The sequence below is a fragment of the Papio anubis genome, chromosome 14 (assembly GCF_008728515.1).
Source record: "Papio anubis isolate 15944 chromosome 14, Panubis1.0, whole genome shotgun sequence".
In the NCBI taxonomy this organism is placed as follows: Eukaryota; Metazoa; Chordata; class Mammalia; order Primates; family Cercopithecidae; genus Papio; species Papio anubis.
The window spans coordinates 63339848-63366347 of NC_044989.1; the positions used below are offsets into that span (position 1 = coordinate 63339848).

The following is a 26500-nucleotide window of genomic DNA, read 5'->3' on the forward strand; positions in this document are numbered from 1 at the left end:
AGAGTATGTCATTTCAGTACCTGAACAGGAAACAAAGTAAGAAGTTATGTAAGCACATATATATCTGAATATACAGCTACAGAGAGAGACAAGAAAGAAGATGAACTTGGATTCTTAGAGGTTTTTCTAGTGAAAAAAATCACAATTTAAAATAGTAATATTTTCTTTTAATATGATACATAGATGTCATACTTCTGAAGGGTTAAGTCTTATTTATCTGAATGGAACCACAGGACAGTTTTGCAGAATACTTTAACACAAATACCTATGGTTTACTTTGACGTTACATTTTTTTGTTGTTGGTTTCTTTACTTTAAATACTTGAACTGTTAGACCTTCTACTTTTTTGCTGAGAAAGATGTATTTGTACCAGATTAGAAAAGCTAAACTGTTTCTTTACATTGAATAATCAGCCTGTCATGACAAATCTATCTCCTTCTGCATGAGTAGGTGCCAGTCTGACTGGCTTCTTTTAGGCTCACACTGGGTTTTAAGCTAGATCCATGTGCATGACTGGCAGTGCATTTGTTGGGCCAGATCTAAGGAGCCAGAGAGCGTTCAGCTCCTTTTTGCCTACAAAAGAGCAGCCAGACAACCAGCAAGAGGCCTTGGATGTAACACAAGGTGATACTTACTTAGTCAGCCATTCTTCTTTTTTTCTTATAATTTTTTTAAACTAAGAAGTTATCAATTTCACAAAGAAAAGAGGAATTAAATTATCAAAGGGTCCTTTTTTTGGAGGCTCAAACTATTTCTGTTAGTTCTACTAATGCAATTTGAAGTTTTCAAAAACACAAAATAATTGCTTTTATAATCCTAAAATAATTATTTTTGGAGAAATATAGTACCTACTAGGAATTCATATGTATTAAGTAAATGAATGAAAGAAAATGATTATTTATTTAGAATATAAAACTTTCTATCCCAGAATGCTTCCAGATACTTAAAGGAAAGGCTCATTTAGCAACATTAACTTGATCATGTATTCTTTTATGTTTAGGATTCTTTATTTGTATAACATGGTATAACATTGAAAAACAAATGCTATAATTAAAAAGAATACTTGCTCTATCTTGAAACAGAGATATATTTTAAAAACTAGAGCATGATATATTCATTTTCATGAATTAAATATATTAGATGAAATCTAAATTCTTAAAATGTGTCTATTTTTTTCTGAATTAGTCCTTTTATATTTTCTACTCATATATTAAAAACTGTATCTCAAATTTAAATTCATATTCTGTTTACTATTTTTCCTATGTATCTTAAACAAATCCAAAATTTAGTAGTTACTACAAAAATAAATGTAATCCCCAGGGTTGATCAAAGATTTAATCTGACCAGATGGGGCAAACTTGAGAAAGATTTTGACTTTCCACTCTGTTTTGCAACAAGAAAGGCTGATTTTTTTTTCTTTCTTTCTTTGTTAGAGAAGCAGAGATCAGGCCATCCCCAGAGAAATGAGCAGGTGTGGCCATTTATAAGCATGTCTGCTTATATTACAAACCAGCATAAGAAAAGTTTGAAATGAGTTGAAAAGATCTGCTAAACAGTTTTAATGTTTCACCGTAAATCCTATTTATTCAGTCAGGAGCTGATCAAGCTGGCAGTAAAATATCTAGTCTAACTAAACCTTTAAAAATCTTGTAATTTTATTTTTTATTTAATTCTATCTTTCATAGTAAGTGAGTAGGCACACTTTGGTAATCCTTGCCTCTGGACAAACACAGAATTCTCTCTCTTTTTTTTTTTTTCAGTCCATTCTGAATGCCTAATAACAGAGTCTTGCTCCCTGTCTAATGATGAAAGGGTGACAGTCAAATTCTTTTAGTTTACTACAAAATTGAGGAATTTCATGGACCATTTTGAGAACAGAATACTGTGAAATATTAGCAGCACTAAGTAAAACTTTTTAAAAAAAACATTTAGATAGGTTAAAATTTATTTAGCTCAATTAATTAAAGTTCAATTACTAAGACTGTATGAAATAACGAAGACAAAACAAAAAAGCACAGGATGTTCTTGAGGGAGGTAAAGGATGAAATGTGAGGGTTTTTGTTGGTAGAAATAGAGTGCTTTTTTATGTTATAAACACAGTTTTACAAAGAGTATGGATACAAACTACATTATTTGAAATAATATGTTTTTAAAGTTTTGTTAAAGCTTATTTCATGAAAATGTGTGTAGACATGTTTCTTAAATAGAAAGACTTCTCAATCTGTATTTTTCAGCAGACTGAGTAAAAGTATCTAATATTATGAAAGACACCCTTGGGTGGGTAATGATCTCAGCAGCTACATTGACAGTTTCTCATGTTCTAATTCACCTTCACAAATCCATGGCATCATTTTTTGGCTAAAGTAATGTCAGTTGGTGACATTTGCGGCAAGTATAAAAAGGACCCCCCATGGCAGCCATTTTTATTTGATTCTTAAGATCCAAAGGCTGCTGAAAGAACAATTGAATAAAGTTGGGGATTGGAGAAGCTTGATTTTCTTGTTCTCTGTGAAATGAAACTCCAGTCTTTTTCTTCCCTTTCCCCTTAAAAGCAAAAGTCTGCTAGGGGGTTGTAGCTGTGTCAAAGCCGCTGGGATGCCACTGCTGATCACTTTAATTACTACGACTAAGGAGGATAAAATTAAAAGTAGCACCATTGAAGCAGTGGAAGAAAGCTTGCCTAGATGTCGGTGAACTGTGAAATATAAAAATTGCATACCAATACATTTTTATGGAAAGGAAACAAGGAATTACATTACTTATTCTTGAAGAGTTTGTCCTTAAATTGTCAAGTTTTACTAGTGCATCTATCTATGGCAGATTGTAGACCATTTCAGAATGATAAGGAAAATAGTAACTTGAAGACATGCTGTGAAAGGGCTAAATATTATTAAAGTTTATGTCCAAAGTGGTTAGTTCTGATCCATCTATATTTGAATATTTCAAATTCACTGGATTGAAACAGGACTCCTTTTGCACCGTAGCAGGACTTTTGCCTTACCCTGAAGATGTTAGCAAAGAGAAAAGCAAAGCTTAAATGCTTTTACCACTTTTCCAAAGGCTTTTAATTTAAGGTTGGGAACCTAAGTTTTAAGTGAATGTAAACAAATTAGTTGCTCATCATCTCTCTGTATTCAGTGGCACAAAGGGAAATTTAAACTGATTTGTATAACCCAAGTATACATAAAGAACTGGGACTTTAAAAAATCATAATCACTTTAGGGCCTCAGAAAATGCTCTGAATAGCAGTTATGTAATAGATAGGGCCAGTGCTTTGATATCAAACAGACACTGATTTTAATTCTTACTATGCCATTTACAAGATGTATGACCTTGGGCGGTATATTTAAGTGAGATTCAGTTTTTATCAAATTGGAAGGATAGCAGCTATCTCACAGAGTTGTAAGGAGTAAATGAGATAACACATATACATGTGCAAACACACGGGGCACAGAGCTAGTATTTACTCAAAAATTTGTTACAAATTATAAAAAGATAGTCATGGGGAGGGAGACCTCCCAGAACTACAGCTTCTATCAAACCCTCCAAAGAATACACATCCATCTTACAAAAGCAAGATTATCCTTTATAACTCAGTCTAACTCTAAATAATACCATGTAGGAAAAGGTGAATGTCATCAGACCCATTCTTACAAATAGGAAGTCTAACTACTTCCATTTATTTAAGTCTATCTAGACTACATAAGTAAATGAAAGATATATGGGTTTCCTATGTATTGGATTTTTGAAGTGTACTTATCTTTTAAGTAACAGCAGTTTTCTAAGTTGCCTTGCCTCTGCAACCCAGTGAAAAGATTTTTTTTTTTTTTTCCAGCACACATGATAAACATGATTTACTTACAGCTATGAGTCACTGTCTTTTTTTGAATGTAGAATGGTCAAAGCAGCTTTCGAAAACACATTTCTTAGGTTTAGGCAAACTCATTGTCAGAAATGTTATGAACGTATTAGAGCAGTTTGTGTTGAATGCTATACAAAAATAATAAGATAATCATTGTCCCTACTCTCTGGTCATTTTATCCTTAGACATAAACAGTATGGCTATTTTGAGTTTAAAAAAAATGCATAGATTGTATTGCTATCTATTCTTTCAGTATTATTGCAAAATATCTTTTAATGGAGCCTACATATAAAAATTAAAATGAACTAGTCTTACTTATGATAAACCTGGAGACTAATAAACTGAAAATTAGTGCTATCAATTAAACTAAAATTGGTGGCATAATCAATTACTATAATTACAAGCTTTTCCTTCATGACCTTAATAATTAACTTTTATTTTCTCAGTTTTTTTGTCTTAAGGGAAGTTAAAGGGTGAGAAAACAAACAACACAGATACGCCATCCCACTGGAGAGCTTCAGGCCCAAGCAAAATTGTCTCTGTGGTGTTAGGACATTAGTAGAAAAGTAAATTAAGGCAATCTGATAGGGAGCTAGAATTCTGTCAATCAGGCTCAAGATTTTGTGCTGTGTCCATAAACTTTGTTTACTGTAGGGTTTTATGAGTTGTAACCTGCCCTTGCAGTCTGTTAATGAGGCTAAATCTTGCTACTTGAGAATTGAATTACAGCACACCTCTGGGCTAATGGTTATAAACAGAAAGTCCCATTAGGGCTACATTCTGATTTGTTCATTTGCATTTTTTTCTATTGTATAGAGAACAATCATGAGTAAATAAGTACAAACAAACAATTTACATGGAAATTGATAAAGTGTTCCTAATTAGTATTTAGAGTTGGTTTTATTAATGATTGCCTACTTTAAATTGCACTCTTGGTAAGCTCTGGGAAAAATGTGCAGATGGGAGTATTGGGGGATAGAGAAGGTGATAGCTTGTGAGAAAAATTAGGTTGCCATTTCATATTCAGAAAACTAGAATCATTTATTTCATTTTAACTCAGTAAAAATGACCCTTCATTTTAGTTTGAATCACTAAATTCCAGCTATGTAAGAAGTTATTATTCAGTCAGTGAAATACACTTAAACTTAGTTGCCTGAGGCATATTAAATAATGGTTTTTTATTAGTACTCTTAACTTTTCATAAGTTTGAAAGATGAAAGTTTAGTAAAAGTTCCATTTTCCTCATTTGATCATATAATTTGATACTTTGGGAATCATATAGTTTAGTGGTTAAGAGCAGGGGCTCTGGAGTAAAACAGACCTGAGCTGAATACCTAGCTCTGACATCAGGTCTAGCTGTGGAATGCTGTGACTCTAAACTTAAATATTCTTACTGGTAAAAATAAAGATGTGAAAATTAAATATTATGCACATAAAGTACATAGCACATAAATGCTCAGGAGATAGCAGCAGCCATCATCAAACTCACCATTATCAATCCTGTAATTTCTTTTATTCCTAGTATATTTTTCAAGTTTAGAAACACTGATAGTGGGCCAGATGTGGTGGCTCATGCCTGTAATCCCTATACTTTGGGAGGCCAAGGTGCATGAATCACTTGAGCCCATGAGTTTGAGACCAGCCTGGGCAGCATGACAAAACCCCATCTCTACAAAATTACAAAAATTAGCCAGGCATGGTGGCACACACCTGTGGTCCCAGCTACTTGGGGTGGAGACAGGGCTGAGGTGGGAGAATCACCTGAGCCTGGGGAGGTCAGGGTTATGGTGAGCTATGATTGTGCCATTGCACTCCAGCCCAGGTAACAGAGTGAGATCCTGTCTCAAATTTAAAAAAGAAAAACAGAAATACTGATAGTAAACTGAGGATTTTTTTAATGTTATTCTTGCATCTTCGGTCTCACTATGCCTATTGCATACTATTCCTCACCTATGAATAAGCTTGTGTCTCCAGATACTAATAAAATTTCACTTGAATGTTAGACCTCTCTTCTTTTGCCCCTACCACAATATACACTTCAGGAAGCATACCATCACATTGCTTTGCTTTTTTGAGGCAGGGTCTTGCTATGTAGCCCAGTTGCCCAGGCTGGTCTTGAACTCCTGGACTCAAGCAGTCCTCCTGAGTAGCGGGGATTATAAGTGTGTGCCACCATGACTAGTCAAGATTATTTTTTAAAATAAATTTTATTATAAGAGTAGTATATGTGTATTATAGAAAATTAGAAAAGGAAGTCAAAAGAAAATACGAATGTCAAATTTTGATACCCAGATATCTTCACCATGACAACTTTGCATATACCCTTCCAAATCTCTTTCTATGCATATGTTTCCTTAACTCTGACTTATTAAAATGATCAGGTCAGTTGTCTGCAATATCCTACCTTCTGGATCTATTTGGTGGTTTTCTTGCTGTGTCATTTATCGTGCTTCTCTATCCCCTGTGCTTATGATAAACATGAAATTATATCTACAGTTTGAGTGGATTCACTTTAAACATTTTTGGTAGAATATTATAGGTGGTGTGCAGTTCATGTGCTTCATATCAAAAAACGTATAACATATGATTGACCCAACATTAATGATGCTAGATTCGTAGTCCCTAATCTCTGATCTAGTTCTTACCTCTCTTTTTACAGATTAGGTTTTCCCCTTGCAACTAAAAGTAATCTGTGTGTTGTTACTTAAGCATATGTCTCAGTTGTTACTGCTGTGTAACAGGCCACCCCAAACTTAGTGACGTAAAAAAAAAAAAATGTCTTGCTGTTATGCTCTACAAATTCTGTAGGTCAGGACTTCAGACAGGGCATAGTGGGCATGCCTTGTCTCTGTTCCACATTGTCTGAGACATCAGCTAGGAAGACTTTAACAGTTGGGGGTGGCTCAAAATGGCTAGAGTCTGAGGTCATCTAAAGCCTTCTTCATTCACATGTCTGGACCTACGCCAGAAAGACTGAAGGCTGAATTTGGCTAGAATGGTCAACTGAAGCACCTACATGTAACTTAGTCTTCTCACTGTATGACTGCTGGGTTCCCAGAAAGAGGACAGAATATAAGAATTTCAAGAGAGCTTAGGCAGAAGGGGTATGGCCTTTTCTGACCTAGCCTTGGAAATCACCTGTAACACTTCCACATTCTGTTTCTTACATACAAGCCACTAAAGCTGGCTCAGAAGAATTAAACTCTTCCTCTTATTGAGGGAGTGGCAAGGTCACATTGCAGAAGAGCATTGGGATGAGCAATAACTGTTGTGGCCATCTTTGGAAAATACAGTTGGCTGCAGCATGACTATCCAGTTCCCCATCAGACATTTACCTAAGAGCTTTAATAACAGTTGATGATCCTTGCCAGAATCATTCATTATGATTTGCAAAGTGATTTTTTTTATAATTCTACCTTTTAGGGGCATTATTAAATGATATCTTGTAAAGTAGAGCTAGGCTGGGCATCGTGGCTCAAAGCTGTAATCCCAGTGGGAGGGTGACTTGAGCCTAGGAGTTTGAGACCAACATGGGCAACACAGGGAGACCCTGTCGCTATAAAACCTTTAAAAAAAAATTTTTTTTTTAAACTATGGCCACCATGCCTGTAGTTCCAGCTACTCAGAAGGCTGAAGTGGGAGGATTGCGTGAGCCTGGGAGGTCAAGGCTGCGGTGAGCTGTGATTGCACCACTGCATTCCAGCTTGGATGGGTTTACCATATATATGTGTGTACACACACACACACACACACACACACACACACACACACACATATAGTAGAGCTTTCCCTTACTGACTGAGACTGTTTGGTTACTCTAAAATTCATTTCCCACTGGAAATACAAAATAATTTATTCTTTTCCTTCAATTACTACTTTGTAGGAGTTATTTCAAAGCTGCCTTAAATGGTAACAAATAAGTTTTTATATCCTTCTATGTTTTGAATATCATATTGCACTTGAATTTTCCTTGATTCTATGTGTGATCTCATTGATTCAATTCATTGCAGTCATTTTTCTTTTTGAGACTGAAATTGTCTCTCTACTTGGTTCTTCTAATTGGTTCCCTACTGGGAGCTTCAGGCTTGTCCCTGGGTCCATTGGGCATCCCCATTAACCTATCCCCATTAATTTTGATGGCTTACTTGATTTCTCAAGAAATTTGTGAAAAAAAATTGCCTGGACATGAGTTCTACCCATTGGTTTCTACCTTTGTCCCTAATGATATGTCACCAAGTTTTGTTTTGTTTGTTTTTTAAGGCAACATACTATTTAATGTGGTTTAAAATACATCGATGTCTCACCAAGTTTCGTTGCGCTTTTAAAATTTTCAGACTCATTAACCTCTAACATTGGCTGCAATTGATTACTCCTTTATCTTGAAAGCCTATGCTATTTTGATTATCTGGATACTTCAGTGTTCTAGTTCTCTTCTCCCTCTTTCTGTGTCCTCTTTTCAATATATATCTTATCTGTATCTTACCTAGATATAGATAGATGTTTTCCATGTTTAATTCAGTGTCGCTCCTTTTTCTCTAGGGTACCTCTTCAAATGCTTTCATGGATTCCTGTAACTCATCAGCTCTGTAGTCATAGTCTGACCTCACATCCTAGTATCCATTTTATTTCTCAATTACCTACTAACATCTTTACTCAGATTTCCTGCCAGCTTCTCAAACCCAATATGTCTTAGCACAGACTTTCTCTCCCTCGCTTCTTATAGTTCCTTTTAGTTTTTCTATTTCTATTATGAACATCACAGTTCTACTAGTTGCCTAAGTTAAAAATTTCTGAGTTTTTTTCCCTCCTTCTGCATCTGATGTTACCAAGAATTAGTGCCTTTAATTCTAATATATTATACTTTTCTCTTTCTATTCCCATTGCCACCATCTTAGTCTTGTATCTCAGTACAGTTTCCTTGGACTCTTATAAGAGCCTCGTAACTAGTCTATTGCCATCCTTCTATGCCAGTCTATTTTATGCACCATTGCCTGATTAATCTTTCTCAAATACACCTCTAATTGATGATTCCTCTAGACTTTAAAAAAAAAAAAAGACATATGCATAAAAACAAAGCCCAGCAGTGGTCCCTGCTGTCTTTAGAATAAAATTAAAGCCTCTCCTCTCCCTGTTGGACAGGGCCTTTAAAGTATCTCCCCAAATGTATTTTCCTTGCCTTGTCTATAACTGTTTTTGCCCTATGTTCAGGAAAACTAGGTTATGTTTCCCCATATACCTTCTTGCCTCTATGTTTTTGTACTGTTCCTACCTCCTTGTCTCTCCTACACTGACCTACCTAACCACCAACTTCTATCTCTACCCATTCCAAATCCTACTCATTCTTCAGACCCAGCTTGAAATCCATGATGGCATGATGCATTCTGTTTGCCCCTCAGCCAAAAATGTTCTCCCTTTTCTGAACCCTTATGTCATTTTGATGATACTGCCTTAACATTGTTACTTTCTCTTTCCCTATATAAGTTTTTTGAGAGTATAAATAGTAAATAGTACATTCTCATGCTTGAAATGGTTACAGCACCTAGCACAAATTATGTACTAAAGACCAGAGATACAAAGGTAAATCAGATGTAGTTCAACTCTAATGTGAAGGAGGCATCCCTACAAAGTTATAATGTAAATTGACAAGTATTGTTTAAAAAAATAACATACACACACAGACACACATAAAGTACTGAAGTAACATAGAGGAAGGATTACTTTATTTCTTAGGGAAGTAGTGGAGGGGATAGTCAGGGGAGGTTTGGTGGATTTAAACTGAATCTGGAAGAATGAGTAGAAATTAAATAAGGTAAGAGAAGCTCATTCCAAGAAAAAGAAATGACACACTCAGAGCCACAAGTACATGAAGCTACATGATACAAACAATTCTGTATGAATAGATGTAAGGATTTATGGAGGTTCGGAGATGTTAAGGGGAGATAACCCAGGAAAGATATGTTGGGGCCAGATTATTTCAGTCTTTGTTTTATCATAGGAATGCCTTATTTTATATGCTTTTCAATTTACAAAGCAGTGTCACATTGATTATTTGCGATTCATAATAATCTTTTTTTTTTTTTTTTTGAGACAGAGTCTTGCTCTGTCGCCAGGCCTGGAGTGCAGTGGCGTGATCTCGGCTCACTGCAACCTCCGCCTCCTGGGTTCAAGTGATTCTCCTGCCTCAGCCTCCCGAGTAGCTGGGACTACAGGCATGTGCCACCATGCCCAGCTAATTCTTTTGCATTTTTAGTAGAGACGGGGTTTCACCATGTTGGCCAGGATGGTCTCAATCTCTTGACCTTGTGATCCACCCGCCTTGGCCTCCCAAAGTGCTGGGATTACAGGTGTGAGCCACTGTGCCCAGCCAATAATCCTTTTTTTAGTAGTCAACAACTCTCTTATATGTCTAGTTATTTTAAATATCAGAAACCACATTAGATTTTAATTTTTCTTCTCAGTATACATTTGGGGAGAGAGGGAGTTACCAAAAAGAGAGGGAGTTACCAAAAAGAAAAACTTGTTGATAGTTTTTAAATCAAATTATATACTGATAAACTATCCCTACTCTTACTCTAGCCCCCTAAATATGCCATTTCCTATATAGCATTTGATCAGCATAGTATAGCAGCATTTTCTGCTATCAAAGATGTCTTTTAGCCACTGCTCTGTGCCTTTTTTCAAAAATAACAAGTTAAATTCTATTCTTTAAAAATATGAATTAAAATTCTGTCCTCAGTATTGTGACTTTTTTCTGTAAGCTGGATTCTTTTATTAATAACAATTTCTGATATTTTCTCAGTGATATGTATTACCAAACATTCTTTAGTTTGTATTTTTAATGGACATTTTAATAAAATAATTTGTAAATGTTTTTAAAAATCTGATTCTAGGATGTCTTTTAAAAATGGTGTGACATCCAACTGATATAGAGCATCCTATTTATAATGTGGGCCAAGCACCATGCTGTAAACCAGTTACTATCATGATGATCAGATTGAAAATGAAATTGCATTTCTGTCAATTACTGAGTTGGCAACTGTTCAATATATCTTAGCAGCAAGATGAAGAGCGACGTCGGCAGCTGAGAGAGAGAGCTCGTCAGCTAATAGCAGAAGCTCGATCTGGAGTGAAGATGTCAGAACTTCCCAGCTATGGTGAAATGGCTGCAGAAAAGTTGAAAGAAAGGTCAAAGGCATGTGGAGGTGAGTTAAAGAATCTTGTATCATTCTACAGACAACCCAGAAATCCACAGTGGACCTTTTGGGACTTTTTATTCTTACTTCAAAACGTTGCTTCAAAAATACAAAGTTTCTAACCTATTGATATGTTGCAAGACACCTAAAGGAAGCATAGTAAATTAGAAGATAACTGTTGCTGTTTTCCAAATCAACTGTTTGGCTTCATTTAAAAATACTCAAGAAGTCCTGTCTTAGAATATGCTTTTGTAAAAAACTCATACCTTGGTTTGTGATACCCCATGATTCCTCATTAATTGTATTAGGAGTATGTAAAATGTAATTGAGTCCCTAACATCTAAATCATAGCACGATTAGTGATGAGCTTGGTCGTGAAAGATTTTCATTTAAAACAAGATATTTAGAAAGTAGTTTTAACAATATTCTGGCATTATAGCCTGAGATCTTAGAAGTTTATATAAGTCCCATCTCAGTTTCTTCTTAGTCTCCTTACTCTGAGAGGGTCTTCTTCAGTATCTGCAGAGATTAATCTAAGCTTGATGTTGGGACAGCGGCTGTATATATAATTAAAGATAATTTTAATTTTACCTTCAGAGATGCTCAATTTGGACATCTTTAATTTGGAACATTTTACATTTTTAAGAGGAGTATATTCAGAAGGCTGTGAGCTTTTCATTTCGAAGGTATATAACCTACTTATCTACCAAAACATGGCAGATATTTGCCCTGAGTTAATCTTAGAATGCAAAGATCACCCTGAAGAGTAGGCAAGTGAAGACTCGAATAAGACCTTAAAGCAGCCGTCCCCAACCTTTTTGGCACCAGGAACTGGTTTTGTGGAAGACAATTTTTCCACGGACCAGGAGGGTAAGGAGGGATGGTTTCAGGATGAAACTGTTTTACCTCAGATCATCAGGCATTAGTTAGATTCTCATAAGGAGCATACAACCTAGATCCCTCACATGTGCAGTTCACAATATGGTTCGTGTTCCTGTGAGAATCTAATGCCGCCGCTGATCTGACAGGAGGCTGAACTCGGGAGGTAATGCTCACTCGCCCTGTTAGGCCAGGTTCTTAATAGGCCACAGACTGGTACTGGTCCATGGCCCTAGGTTTGAGGACCCCTGCCTAAAAGGGCTGAAACAAAGATAAGCTATTCTTAGGTCAATGATAAGTTTCCTCAAAGTAAACAGAAACTTACTGCTGTTATATCTTATAGATTCCTTATGTTAAAAGCTTACTGTAGAAAATTCTAATGCTTATAACATCTAACCTTCCATCTCATACATCTGAAAGCTTCTTCCTCACACAGCTATGTATCTGTCCCTCTGGTCTTCTCAGAATGTCTGTATCTTAGTGAAACCCACCTTGCCGGGTGCAGTGCCTCACGCCTGTAATCCCAACACTCTGGGAGGCAAAGGTGGGAGAATCACTTGAACCCAGGAGTTCGAGATCAGCCTGGGCAATATCACGGGACCCTAATGCTACAAAAAACAACCAAAAAAATTATTTTAATTTTTTTCACTTTTTTTTTTAAATTAAATCATTACCTTCAACCAACTCATGCCCACTACAAAAATTTTTTTTTTTAATTAACCAGGCATGGTGGCACACACCTGCAGTCCCACCACTTAGGAGGCTGAATTGGGAGGATCACTTGAGTTCAGGAAGTTGAGGCTGCAGTGAGCTGTGATCATGTGACTGTCCTCCAGCCTGGGTGACAGAGTGAGATGCTGTCTCAAAAAAAAAAAAAAGAATTCTTCATCTTCCCTTTTTGATTGCTATCATGCAGGATTTTTATTGCAATTTCTACATTCTCTACTACAGTTTCAGTTTTATAGTAAGATCAGTAATTATTCACAGCTACATTTGTGTAATACTATGACAATTTGCTGTCATTTATCATTAATAATTAGATGCTTCTTTTATCTTAAAAATCTCCACACATTCTAAGTAAGTCTTAATAAATCTTTGCCTCCTTATATCTTTGAATCATAGAAAAACCCCATGTTCTTATGCTCCAGATAGGCTTCCTGAAGCTATTAATGCCACCTTCCTGTGGCATCATAAAACCATGTAGGAGAACAAGTAATAATAGGATGAAGGGGCATTTGGTATCTATTTTTTGTTTTTCCCAGTAGTGAGCAGATAACAATGCTAAATGACTTGTAAACTCTGGGAAGGCTAAGAATTAAAAATCCTATTAATGATATGGGATGTGTCAGCTATATAGTTAGTCCTGTCTTTATAATCCGACTACACTTGAGACTAAGCCAGGACTAGACTAGGCAAGGAGACTGTCAGTGTTACAACCCAAAGTGTGGTTGCTACCTGGTAATGAGGGACAGTAAAGATCTGAATTTGCCATCATTCAACAGTCAAAGTAAACAAAGGACAAGTGAGGATTGGATCTATAGAATTGGCAAGGAAATACAGACTAGAACAAGGAAAACCAGATGAAATGAAGAAGGGGCAGGGTTTGACAAATGACTTATGAGAACCTCCTGAGGAGTCAGGTTTCTTATTCCTGAAGGAGAACAAAGTGACCAGGGTCTATTTTTCCCATAGGACACAGCATACCTTGGATGTTGGAAGCAGCTACATATCAAATGGTAGTCTGTTTGTGAGAACTAAGGTTGACCTGAGACAAATGACACAGGCCTATTTCCTGTCCTCAGTGGTGGGTCTTGGCCTGTCTTCATAAAGGGATATGGAACAAACTAGGTCTCCTCTGGCCTCAAGGTCTAAGCCTTAGCTATCGAGAGTGAGAGTTTTGGAGAAATCTTTAGGACAAGGAGGAAGGTAAAATTCCTTTTGAAATTCAGTGATTCATATACATTTATTTATCACACAGTGCCAGCCACTGTGCTTGGCCAGGATTTGGCAAACATCCTGGAAAGGGCCAGAACACTGCAGGTTTTGTAAGCCATGTGCCCTCTGTCCCCACTACTCAGTTCTGCCCTTTGTAGCCTGAACTGCCCTTTGCAGTCTTGAACAATATATGAATGAATGAGCCTGGTTGTTATTTACCTTCAGAAGACAGTAGGCTGGATGTTGCCCCTGGCCTGTAGTTCGCTCACCCTTGCATAGCAAATTCAAAAATCACTTGAGTTCAGAGGAGTCTAATTTCTAAGTAAAAATGACCCTGATGAGGTTGGTAAGTCAAGGGAAAGAATGAACAAATGAGTGTCCACTCTTCTAGGGTCTAGTAGGAATCATCAGGTCTGAAAAAAGAAGTTTTGCTAAGGAGTAGTGTGAAAGGAAGAGAGAGAAATAATTTGAGACCAGCCTAGATGGAGAACTCGGGTAGGAAGTTTTCGAAGCAGTAGTCCAGAGTGATAAAAGAGGGTAGTGAAGAGCTGACATAATAAGGTGGATGCACAGCCTGGGGAATGTATTGAACATGATCATCACTCAGACCCACTGCCTGAACTCACCTGTGAAAGCCTACTTTTTCCGTTCTCAAGCAGCAACCAGCCTTGGTGAGCAAAGAAAACTTACTAATTTGGAGGTGAGGTGCCTTCAGCTTCATGATGTCCACAGAAAATACATACAAGATATTTTAGGTCACCCATAACTGTATATTCAGGCAATCAAGAGACCTATATCCTGTTGCAACCAGAAATAGCTTGATTCTTGTGTAAATAACAGAATCACACCTCTCCTAGTAGCCATAGCCTAGCTTTCACTTACCCTCTGTTTGACATACTTGTGGGACTTATGAGAAAATCAGGTAGTGTATTACATACGTTTTTTTCATTTTTGCCTCATTTTGTAACTGTAGACCTGTGATGGCCTTATTTTAAAATCCTCATTCTGTGTAAGAAACAATGTGGGTTGTATGAATCTTTCCTGACAAGGTACAGATGTTGATAAAGTTTAGTATTTTTGGTTTTAGTTGTGTAGTATTGTGGTCAGGGAATAGGACCTAAATTTCTGCTTTGGGAATTTATTAATGTTTTATTTTGGCCAAATGCATATTAAATTTTTGTTAATGGTCTATGGACACATTTGCAAGGAAGGTGACTACATTGTTTTAAGATGATATTACATATCATGTCATATATCACATATATTATATATTATAAAGTATATTATATATGATACATATTTTCTTATTATTTATTCCATAGCTTATCACTTTGCTTTAGTTAGATTAGATTTGCTTAACTTTAAACTGACGTTTTTGCCGCTTTTTATTTTTTGAGACAGAGTCTCAGTCTGTTGCCCAAGCTGGAGTGCAATGGTGCTATCTCAGCTTACTGCAACCTCTGCCTCCAGGGTTCTAGCAATTCTCCTGCCTCAGCCTCCCAAGTAGCTGGAATTACAGGCACCCGCCACCATGCGCGGCTAATTTTTGTATTTTTAGTAGAGACAGAGTTTCACCATGTTGGCCAGGCTGGTCTTGAACTCCTGACCTCAGGTGATCCGCCCGCCTTGGCCTCCCAAAATGCTGGGATTACAGGCATGAGCCACTGCACCGGGTAGGCCTTTGCCTCTTTTTTCTGTAGACAAAGTAGTACACTTTGTTTTGCATTTCGGATGAATGAAGAAATTTTTTTTAATTTTGCCCATGAGAATGTCTGCATGATCCTTATTATTTCAGTTATGGAAAATAAATTCGTTGAGCTGAAATAGTATCTTAGGCCTTCAATAATTTTTATTTTCAGTTTCTATTAATAACATAATATCTGTATTGTGTTTCTTATCTTTTGTTTGATTTCTGTAGAATAACTTCAAAAATAATGAATTTTATGGGGACCTTTGTTGAGAATTTTAAAAATCATAAGCGAGAAATTTTTTTGGAATTTTTAAGTATGCTTTTAATGATAACTGCACTTTCTGTTTACAAAATGCAGATATTCTCTCTCTCTTATTTAACTGTCACCAGACATCTTGGTTTCATTCAATTTATCTATAAATAAAAAGTATAAGACTGGCCTTATTGACCACACTATTGGGATATCTATTTTGCTTATACTGCTGTGCAGTGTCAACTGGAATGCATTTTCATATTCAGTGCATATCAAATCTCCTTTTACCTTTTCCTGCACACACAGTACATAGCATACTTGCAAACCAGCTTCTGTTGTATAGTGGATCTCTAGTTTACTTTCTGCCTTGTTCACCTACTGGGTTTTCAGTGTTTAACCATAAAGATCTATATATTATATTTATACATTTATATTATGTAGTGTCTTTAAACACACACATGCACATGCACTTAAGTTCTGTAAGAATACCATTAGAGCATTTCTTATAGGTGTTAGGAAATATGTAACATTAACTGTTCAAAAGAATTCAAAGTTGATTGTAAAACTGAAGTCAATGAATGAAAAGAAAGTAGAAACCCATTCTTACGAAGACCTGAGCTGTGTAGATCACTTTTTACTCTTGCCATCCCAAATAGTAATCCTTTTATCTAAGGTTAGCAGTACATATATGAACATTGAGTTAACCCACTCAGCATTAATGGGGAGTGGTAGTGTAAATGACACCTGTTTAACATCATATAGGAACCTAGCACTGTATAAGTGAGTAAAGAAAGTAGGTACTATTTCCTGGGTATCCCTGGAATCTGAAAGAACCCATATACAACCATATTTCCAGACTTTCCTATTTTTTTTTTCATGGCAATGCCATCATTCTATTCACTCAGGCTGGAGAGTTTATTTTGATGGTGGCCTCACCCTTACTCTCCTCAGTATCCCTTCTCCCACAACCCAACATCCAATTGATTTCCAAGTTATGTCATACCTACTCCCAATTCTTTCATCCTAGGTTAGGCTGTCCATACTGCTTGCGTTGGGGTTATAACAGTCTCCAACTTGCATTTCTTGACTCTAGCCTTTCTGTTCTCGAGTCCAACATTTAGGTCAGCAATTTTGCATGACAGATGGTGTCACGTGCATAGGGCTCTCTTATGCACAGTCCCTAGACCACTTTTGCTTTCACATAACAAGGCATATGAGAATGTGAGCAAGAGTGATATTATAGAAATAATAAATGAAGCTGCTCTGATAAAAGATGTAAGCTTCAGTACTTATATTACTACTAATAAGTTATACCCACTTCACAACTGATTACAATAAGGCACTTCGGTTGAAAACAGCTTATGGAGATTGCTGTTAAATTAATCTTCTAAAGCACAGTACTGATCATGTTGACCACCAGTATCTCTACATTCCTACCAAGTAAAAGTTAAACTTCCCATTCTGTCCTTCAAGACTCTCTATAAGTTTGCCTTTTAAGTCTTACCTTCTATTATTTCTCTTTAAGTATGCTTGAGCCAAATAGGACTTTACGCCATTCTCTGAACATAACCTACCCATTCCTCCATTCATGCCTGTAATGCCTTCCCCTCAATTGTACCTCTTGAAATTCTATACATTTCTGAAGACCTAATTTGAAGGTTAGCATTTCCAAGAAAGAATTCCTGGTGTCATTGGCAAAGAATAATCTCTTTATCTTTTGAATTTGCTCTGTACCTTATTTTTATCCAGTAACCCCCACCATACATGGTATTATAGTCCCTTGAATATGCCTTTAAGGCAGAATAAATGTCTCATACAACTTGGTATCTCCTCAACATCTAGCACAGTGTTTTGCATATTGTGTGTACAATACACAGTAGAAGTTTCTTGAATAAAGGAATGAATATTGAATTCTCTACTCTCACTCTAGATTAATTGTATTCAGTAATCATCAGTGGAGGCTTATTGGCAGCAAAAAAGTACTGCATTAGATCCCTAAAAGCTATTAATAGAAGCTGTCTCTGACACAGAATAATGCTGAGGAAGTGTTCTGAACACCTTTTTGACACACAAGAAATATTTGTTAGCGTATTTGCAGGTTTTGAGGATAGTGAAATTGAAGATGCCCACTTCTATGAAATGAGTCAAATAGTTGATTAGCTGAGCACAGCTGATTCAAAAAGATGTCCCAAGTGATTGTGCTTAAATAATGAAGCCATGTATAATACTTTAGCTATTTCTTTGAAAGCATTTACCAATGTTTTTATCTCTATGCTTCCCCCTGTGTGGGGGTGCATTTCTCAATCTTTTTTCCTTTTCTTTTTTTTTTTTTTTTTTTTTTGAGACGGAGTTTTGCTCTTTCACCCAGGCTGGAGTACAGTGGCGTGATCTCAGCTCACTGCAATCTCCACCTTCTGGTTTCAAGCCATTCTCCTGCCTCAGCCTCCCGAGTAACTGGGACTACAGGCGCACACCACCACACCTGGCTAATTTTTGTATTTTTGGTAGTGATGGAGTTTCACCATGTTGGCCAGGCCGGTCTCGAACTTATGACCTCGTGATCCACCTGCCTCAGCCTCCGAAAGTGCTGGGATTACAGGCGTGAGCCACCGCGCCTGGCCAATCTTTTATCTTTATTATTTTCTTCTTCCAAATGGTTTACATAGTAGATGGGAAGTCTTCAATAAATGTAAACTATTGTTATTAATATTAATGCTCATAGTAAGCATTTACTTAGGAAGCCAAAACTCAAGCCTAAAGATGTACAGTTTCAGAAAGGGACAAATGTTGGTGGATTAAACCAAACTGTAGAATTTTGGAATTTCTCAATTGGACAAAAATCTTTGGAATACCTCACTACTAATAAAAGTTGCCCAATTAAAAAAAAAATTGGGTTGCAGAGCAGTAGGGGTATTCTTCAAATCACAGGGCTACACAGCTATTTCTCCAAAAGGTACATTGCCTGTCTATTGGATAGAAATTAAAGTTAAACCTTTAATGTGCAACTAAAATTGCTGCTGTGCCTTTTCAAATATATAGAATTCAAAATTACTGAAACAATTTTATCACTAGGATTTGGAGAGGAAAAAATACCTACTAAAAATCTTTAATGTCAAAAATTGACTCCATTAATTAATTATTACCCAAAACATTTTACTAGGGCTATAAAAAATTATGTAAGACTTTCTCATTCCCATATATTTAATTTTGGTTGATAATTTTTCCCAGATTTTGCTCTACCAAAATTTATTGTCTTAGTTGTTTTTGAACTTTCCATTGTATAAAGGCACTGTATATGCTAGTCTCACTCTTAATCTATCCATAATGTTTTTATGATAATATTTTATTAATAGCATAAAAGTATTTAAGCCTTCATAAAAATGACAAATATGTATATATATAAGGAATGTGTGCTTATTTATGCATTTAAATCTAATAATCTGATAAAAGTGTAAAATTTAGAAATATTTGATGACTTTGTCACCAAACCAACTTATATTTTTGTGTGCCATTGTTAGAGTTACTTATAGATTACACTTTAAAATACAGGGACTCAATGAGCTCAGTGATTCAGAGACAGCGTGTGGCAAATTGTCAAAACCTTTGCATCTGCTTTGATATGATAATTCATGTTTGACATATGGATGTAAAATATAAATGTTAATCCAATAGTGAAAGAGTGACTTAAAACTGATTTCTTAACTTGCTTATCTGTGTCTGGCCTGAATTTGAATAACTATTACTAAAATACTGGTTTTTCTTCTTTAACGTTTTGGATGAATGATATAAAATATAAATAATAGACTAACATTATTGCTACATGTTCCTACAGATGAAAATGATAATATTGAGATAGATACTAACGAGGAGATCCCTGAAGGCTTTGTTGTAGGAGGTGGAGATGAACTTACTAACTTAGAAAATGACCTTGATACTCCCGGTAATTTCAAATTATAAATGTTTTGTGTCCTGCTGCATGGCAAACTTTATGGTTATATTTTTATTATCTCATCAATAATAATAATTTTGTAGTTTTATTACATCTTATGGCCTCATAAACCATTTAGGTTAATCCACCTTCCATCCATCAATTTTATGTTATTTTGTTTTGGGTTGGATGTTAAAATTAGCAATAACATTGGAATAGCAAATTGTAGTTGTGTTCTCTTATTATTAAGATTCACTATTGTATTTTATGTCATGTGAGACAATCTGTAGGCTTTCAATAGTTGGTTCCCTTCTCAGCTTAAATATTTTGGTGTGATGTCATAAGGTGTATATTCCACATGTAAATCTAAACCATGGGATCAGATTTTCTGATTTAGTTTAGAATTATAGTCTTAGTGGTAATATTATTTTGCAGATTTTCTGTTTACCTTAAATACTTAAATATTACTCTAGTAAATGATTTTACATCTACTTAACTAATTACAATAAGATACTTTGAAAACTATATAGACTGCTGTTAAATTAACCTTATGTCTTATATCAGTAAATCACTTTGGCAATGGACCTTTGTAAGTTCTTATTTAAAATATAAAGATACTTGCTGGTGGTTTTTAATAGGTGAGTGTTCCAAATGCACTGCCTTTTATAAGCCAGCAGCAAGTAGCAATCCAAAATTTTGTATACCTAAGGGGTTCCATAAATGCTTGTTGAATTGAATTCTTATAGCAATAAAAAGTCTTTGGTGATTTCTTTAGACTTAAAGGAAGGAGGCAAAGTCTCTAACATTTATCTTTTCATGTAAAAAGCTAAAGGGAGTGAGAGCAAGCATACTTTTTCCTATCTCTGTCATGCCCCTGCAATGCTAAGCGGCTCCATTTCTTTCCCTGTTGGAAATACTACTATTATTTCAAGAAACAGGTGACCAGGGTTTTCCTGACTATAACGAACACTCAAGAAAACTCATGCCCTTTTGGCAGAAGCTCCTTCATGCCCCAGTGTTAAATTATACTATTGCTAAATAGAATTTGGTATATTTATAATTGTGCAAGTCCAAAAGGATGCTGATATTTAAGGAAAACTGTTAAATGTTTAACCCAAAATTATAACTACATTTTACTTCTTTCTGTTTAAAATACTACAGAACTTGGTTAGGTTTGATTTTTTTTTTTTTTTTAAACATTTTTGTTTTTGCTTACTCACCTTCCTACCATAACAACCACTAAAGGCTTTATCAGAAACCAATCACATCTTTTTAATGCTGAGGACATCCATAAGTACTGGATTGAATTTTTTAATATTCAATTTATGGAAGTATAAAATCAGTAATAATATGTGATGCCTATGTCCTGATTCTACAGTAGGTTAGTAACACAGGAAAAAATAGCCAGAAAAATTTCTTAGGTAAGATAACGGGAGAATTTTCTAGTTTCAGCTATAGCAACTTTAGGGAATACTTTAAAGATTGGTTAATTTTAATCCTAATAGGCTTGACTCTTGTCCTTTTTAAAAACTCTCTTCCTACTTAATGTTTTCCAAAAAGAACACACATCTCAGCCTTCCTGTTTGGAGTTAACTAATAAATTGTTTATGGCTCTCAAGCATGCCAGTTAAGTGTTGGCATGTAAGTAGACAGGCCTCCCAATTCAGATTTATGGTTTATTTTGTGGCAATAAGAAATAGGAATGCAAACTAGAATCTAGAAGCCCATAGAATATATTATGATTTTTATCCTTGCTTTATTTTCCCCCCAAATTTTTTTCATATGTATATGTCATAATGTTTTAATAATAAATTGCTTAATCTTTATCTTGATTTGACCATAGTTCATCAGATATTGTTTAAAAGAGTAGCCTTGCAATATAAACTGACCAATTTGCATGAAAGTAATGACAATAGCATTTATTAAGAGTCTTATAATTAGAAAAGTTATTAATCTTTATGAAAAATATCCAGCAAGTGGTGGACATATCTATTGCAACCATTTTATTAAGGAGTTGCCTTTTATTAATTTAAGAATTAGTTGTGTTTCTACTCATTTTGAACTATTGTATTATGAAAGATTAATGTATATTAATACGTTCCAAAAATGTAATAATCTGTATTGTATTTCTGCTATCTAAGTAGAGGGTATTTGTAAACATATACCCTGTTTCAGTGGTGGTTATATAGGTACATATATAAACACTGGATTCTAATAGTATGTACATAATGACGATCTGAGATAATGTTAAGAACTTGTTTTAATATGGCATTATATTTATAAATCTAATATACTAAAAGAATTAAAACTATAAAATAATATTCAAAATGAAATGTATCTCTTCCTTTAAATATCTAGTTTGTTATAACTTGTTTTATTATGTATAACATACAGTGTTTATATAAATATATACATCACATACAGGCACAGGTTTTTAGGTAAGCATTAGCTACTATTTAAAGTATAACTAAGTTCTCTTTAGATATGTTGACTGTATTCTTTAAGGGGAATGATTTTGGTGGGGGAATATACATATGTAAAGGATTTTTCGTATGTCTAATCTAATATCCTTTTCTTCTTTCTTTTAAAATATAGTAATACTTTTCTGAGCTCACATAAAATTGACAGTCTACATATCTAAATGCATCTCACTCAGTTATTCATGGTATTTGCGTATTTAACAGAACAAAACAGTAAGTTGGTGGATTTGAAACTGAAGAAGCTCCTAGAAGTTCAGCCACAGGTGGCAAATTCACCCTCCAGTGCTGCCCAGAAAGCTGTAACTGAGAGCTCAGAGCAGGACATTAAAGTAAGTCTTACTTGTTTAAAACATTTGGCTTAGTATCTGTGTCTTCTAGTTTCTGCCAGCAGTTAATTCTAAAAGCAATTTTTTACCAAATTCTTCACCAATATTAAGATTAGGGTATAAGAAATTTTTACTGGTGAGGTGTGGTGGCTCATGCCTGTAATTCCAGCACTTTGGGAGGCCAAGGCAGGAGAATCAGGAGTTCAAGACCAGCCTGGGCGACATATTGAGACCACGCTACTGAAAGTAAAACAATTAGCCAGGCATAGTGGTGCGTGACTGTAGTCCCAGGCTGAGGTGGGAGGATTGCCTGAGCCCAGGAGTTCAAGGCTGCAGTGAGTGGTCATCATGTCACTGCACTCCAGCGAGGGACACAGGGCGAGACCTTGTCTAAAAAAAAAAAAAATTAATTAAAAAAAGTAATTAAATAGGCAGTAAGTAAATATCAATATGGTAATCAGTATTCATATACTATTTTTCAGGGAAACTACTGCTTTAAATTGTTATTTCAAGTAAAAATAGAGGCAATATGGAAATTATTCTTGAGTTCTATATCTATGTATATTTTGCTAAGAAGAATACTGTTAAGAGAATTCTAGCGCATTTTTCAATAATCCTCAACCTTCTGCCTGTTTAGATGAACTATATGTATGTTATTTATAAGAATCATCACACCTGAAAATGGTAATGTGATTGAATATAAATGTTTAAGATAACTTGCATGTGTTTTGTGCCATTTTGCATCTTACCTTGTATAACATTTTAGTCAAAATGCCACATTATAAGAATATTATTAGACTGTTTATATTATTCCCACCCACATGTTTCCCTGCTTTCCTCACAGTGATTAGTATTTCTGTAGCTTTAGGGCACTTCCAGTCCTGTATAACTTTTCACCCACCTGCGGACTATAGGGACTGCCCCGCTGACTGAAAGGATTTCCTTCCCCTGACACAGAGATGCTTTGAAGTCCCAAAACAATGACTTTCATTGCTTTTCCCCTATATTGTCAGTTTCTATAAATTGGTGATGAAAGTGTGTGGCAGCACTAGAGGACTTTTGGTCTCTATCTTTGAACAAAAGGAAGCCTGGATCAGGTCTGATTTTTTGCGTTCAATTTAGCTTTCTGCAGTGGATTTAATGCAGAATGAAGCTGGCCTAAGAATAATACAATAGATTGAAAAGGCTAACTGAATTAGTGGGTTTAGAGGAATACATTTGTAAAGTGGCAGAAGTCCCTAGTCATAAAAAGGTTTCTTAAGATGGGATTTGCTGGCTAATCGCACTGATATTTTAGCATGTTGCCAGGCCTAAAAAAATTTAGCTGTGTTTGTTTATTTTGGTAAAGACTTGAGTTTTAGACTATTGGATAGTTATTATAACAGTAGAACTCTATTTTTCTTTAAAAAAATAGAATAAAAGCCAAAATTGTTCCTATCATAACTATATGGCTAGGATATTACAAGCATGATATTAATGATAAATGCATTAGATAACTTTAAAAAAATAAAATAGTGCTATTTTCATTTTTATGGTTTATCTGTATAGATAAAATTGGTTTTGCTTTCCAAAACACTCTTACATAGTAGTCTTTAAAGTTATTCCAACAAAAGGTGTGCTTTAAACAGCTTGCCTTTGTATGATTCCTTTTAGTTAAGATTTTGAAAATGGTGTTTATAAAGAACATATAAAGTCCATCTGTTCTCTTGAAGCTTTCAGCGTTGATTTGGGTTTTAATTTTTTTTAATAAAATGCAGTTTACACATTTATAAATGAGGCATTCTGTGTTTGTGGAAAAGGATAAACTGTTACCTTCCCCTGAGGATTCTGTATCCCAGGCCTCCTTGAGGCTAGAGAATAGGCCATTGGAGGGCTCCCTCATTACCGATTGTCTCAATGCAGAGGAAGGGCAAAGTCTTGGTAGCTTTTGATAACCAGTTTCAGCATTCAGCAGGCTTAGCTATTAGTCATGCATCTTAGCCTTTCCCTATTTACTTTCAAAACACTTAATAAAAATAATAAAAGATTAGGTATAAAATGAAATATTTGTTTGGTACACAGCACCTCGGTATCTGCAGCTTCCACACACTGCAGTGGTTCAGTCTTCTGGGATATTTCTTGTTGATAGAACCATTTGAATTTGTTACCAGTATTAACATGGGAAGCTCCGGAAAAGATAATTGTAGTTTCCTTAGCTGTAAAGGGCTTACTTACAAATCTGGCTTTGGAAAGTTATAGCTGATGAAATGCAGTTCAGTAGGGTAGTATTATAATCCTACCTTTTAGCCTTCATCCAGCATTAGTGGTTTATCTCAATGGGCATAAAATTAGAAACTAGTTCTTGTTGTCATACAAGTCTGTGGGGCTGTGCAAAACTGATGACACAGAATAGTGGGGGTAATAGGAGGCAAACATGGCTTTTAAATAGTATGTATCACTGGTGGAAGACATGTTTGTATCAAAGTTATCAGGAGTTAAACCATGTGTCCCAAAGTTTGTGATTACAGGTAACAGAACTTGCAGTTGAGCTATTTAAAGTGCTTTAAAATCCTTTTCTTGCAAAAAGTTTCTAAATTAGTGTTTTCTTATATCAGTAAAAGTTGCCTTACTAATGTGTAATTTTATGTTTATGCGATCAGGACTCTCTTACCATGTGTTGTTTTACTTTTAGAATGGCACAGAAGATCTCCGGACTGAACGATTACAAAAAACAACAGAACGTTTTAGAAGTCCTGTTGTGTTCAGCAAAGATTCTACAGTCAGAAAAACTCAACTTCAGTCTTTCAGCCAATATATTGAGAATAGACCAGGTAGAACTCTTTTTAAAATGTTTTCCCACCTTATGATTTAACTATATATAGATACCTATATATAGTTTTTATATATATATATATATATAAATAATCTGGTAATGTAAATTCACATTTCAATACACAAATATCAAGCTTTATAATAATTTTACATGTCTTTCCTCTTTTTTTTTTTTAAGAGATGAAAAGGCAGAGATCAATACAGGAAGATACAAAGAAAGGAAATGAGGAGAAGGCAGCGATAACTGAAACTCAGAGGAAGCCATCAGAAGATGAAGTGCTTAATGTATATTAATTTTTTGTGTGGTTTCATGATTGCTGATAATTCCAAACTGTATGTGGAAATAGTGCCTTTATTTGTTAAAATGAGATGTTAGGTTTTTTAAGATGTCAATCTCCAGTGCATTCAAAGCAGAGTGAGAGGGGTGCACTGTTGAATTAGTCTGCAGTGTGGTGATAATTGTCAGATAAAAAAAAATGAATTTTTCAGAGTTCCACAGCCCCAGTTTCCTTGAGACATTTCCATCAGGGCACTTCCCATAAAGAGATTCCAGTATTGATCTACCGGGAGGATTTTAATTATTACAATAGCAGATACCGCAGAGCTGCAGTTAGAGGGAAAAGTCACATGAGACCTGCTAGAATTTCTCAGCCAACCCATTTTGTTGGCTTGGGTTAATGGGTGTTCAACCTTTCCATTATCCAGATCAGCCGTGAATTACTAGCTGAATGATGTTTGCATTAATATAATATATATGGTAATTTCTTCACTTAATTAACGGGGAGGTTCAGCTCAGTAGGGGTATGGGCTGATCATGTGTAAAATTGATTTGTGAGGGAAATATTTGATAGACCGCAGGGAGAAAGCTGCTTTTGATGGACAGCTGCGGGACAGAAGCAGGAAGAACAAGTTTTAACTTGAATTTTTGTCTGGAAGCATAGCTCTCTTTAATAGTACTACTTTTTAAATTATCTACAGTTTTTCTAGGTATTTTCATTGTTTTCAGTGTTAAAATATTCTTTGTTGGATTTTGAAATCCTTACAAGTATACTCAGAGTCACCAACTACATTTTAGGACTCTAAAGTCTTCTCATTTTAAGTTGTTTACTTTAGAAGACCTGGAGAGGTATGAGCTAGAAAAGA

At 35.4% G+C, this 26500-nt stretch overlaps 1 protein-coding gene across 14 annotated transcripts in view; it reads left to right on the forward strand.

The window, feature by feature from the left end:
- Window positions 1–26500, forward strand: part of EHBP1 (EH domain binding protein 1) — a 402091-nt gene that overhangs the window by 325472 nt on the left and 50119 nt on the right. For 11 of the 14 annotated variants that reach the window (XM_009184288.4, XM_009184284.3, XM_009184285.4 and 8 more), the window contains 5 exons: window positions 10917–11064; window positions 19645–19752; window positions 22425–22549; window positions 25218–25356; window positions 25536–25642. In XM_009184288.4, the coding sequence (XP_009182552.1) occupies window positions 10917–11064; window positions 19645–19752; window positions 22425–22549; window positions 25218–25356; window positions 25536–25642 (627 nt within the window). The remainder of the gene's footprint in view (window positions 1–10916; window positions 11065–19644; window positions 19753–22424; window positions 22550–25217; window positions 25357–25535; window positions 25643–26500) is intronic. The other 3 variants (XM_031655232.1, XM_003908714.4, XM_017947574.2) reach the window with 1 other exon arrangement.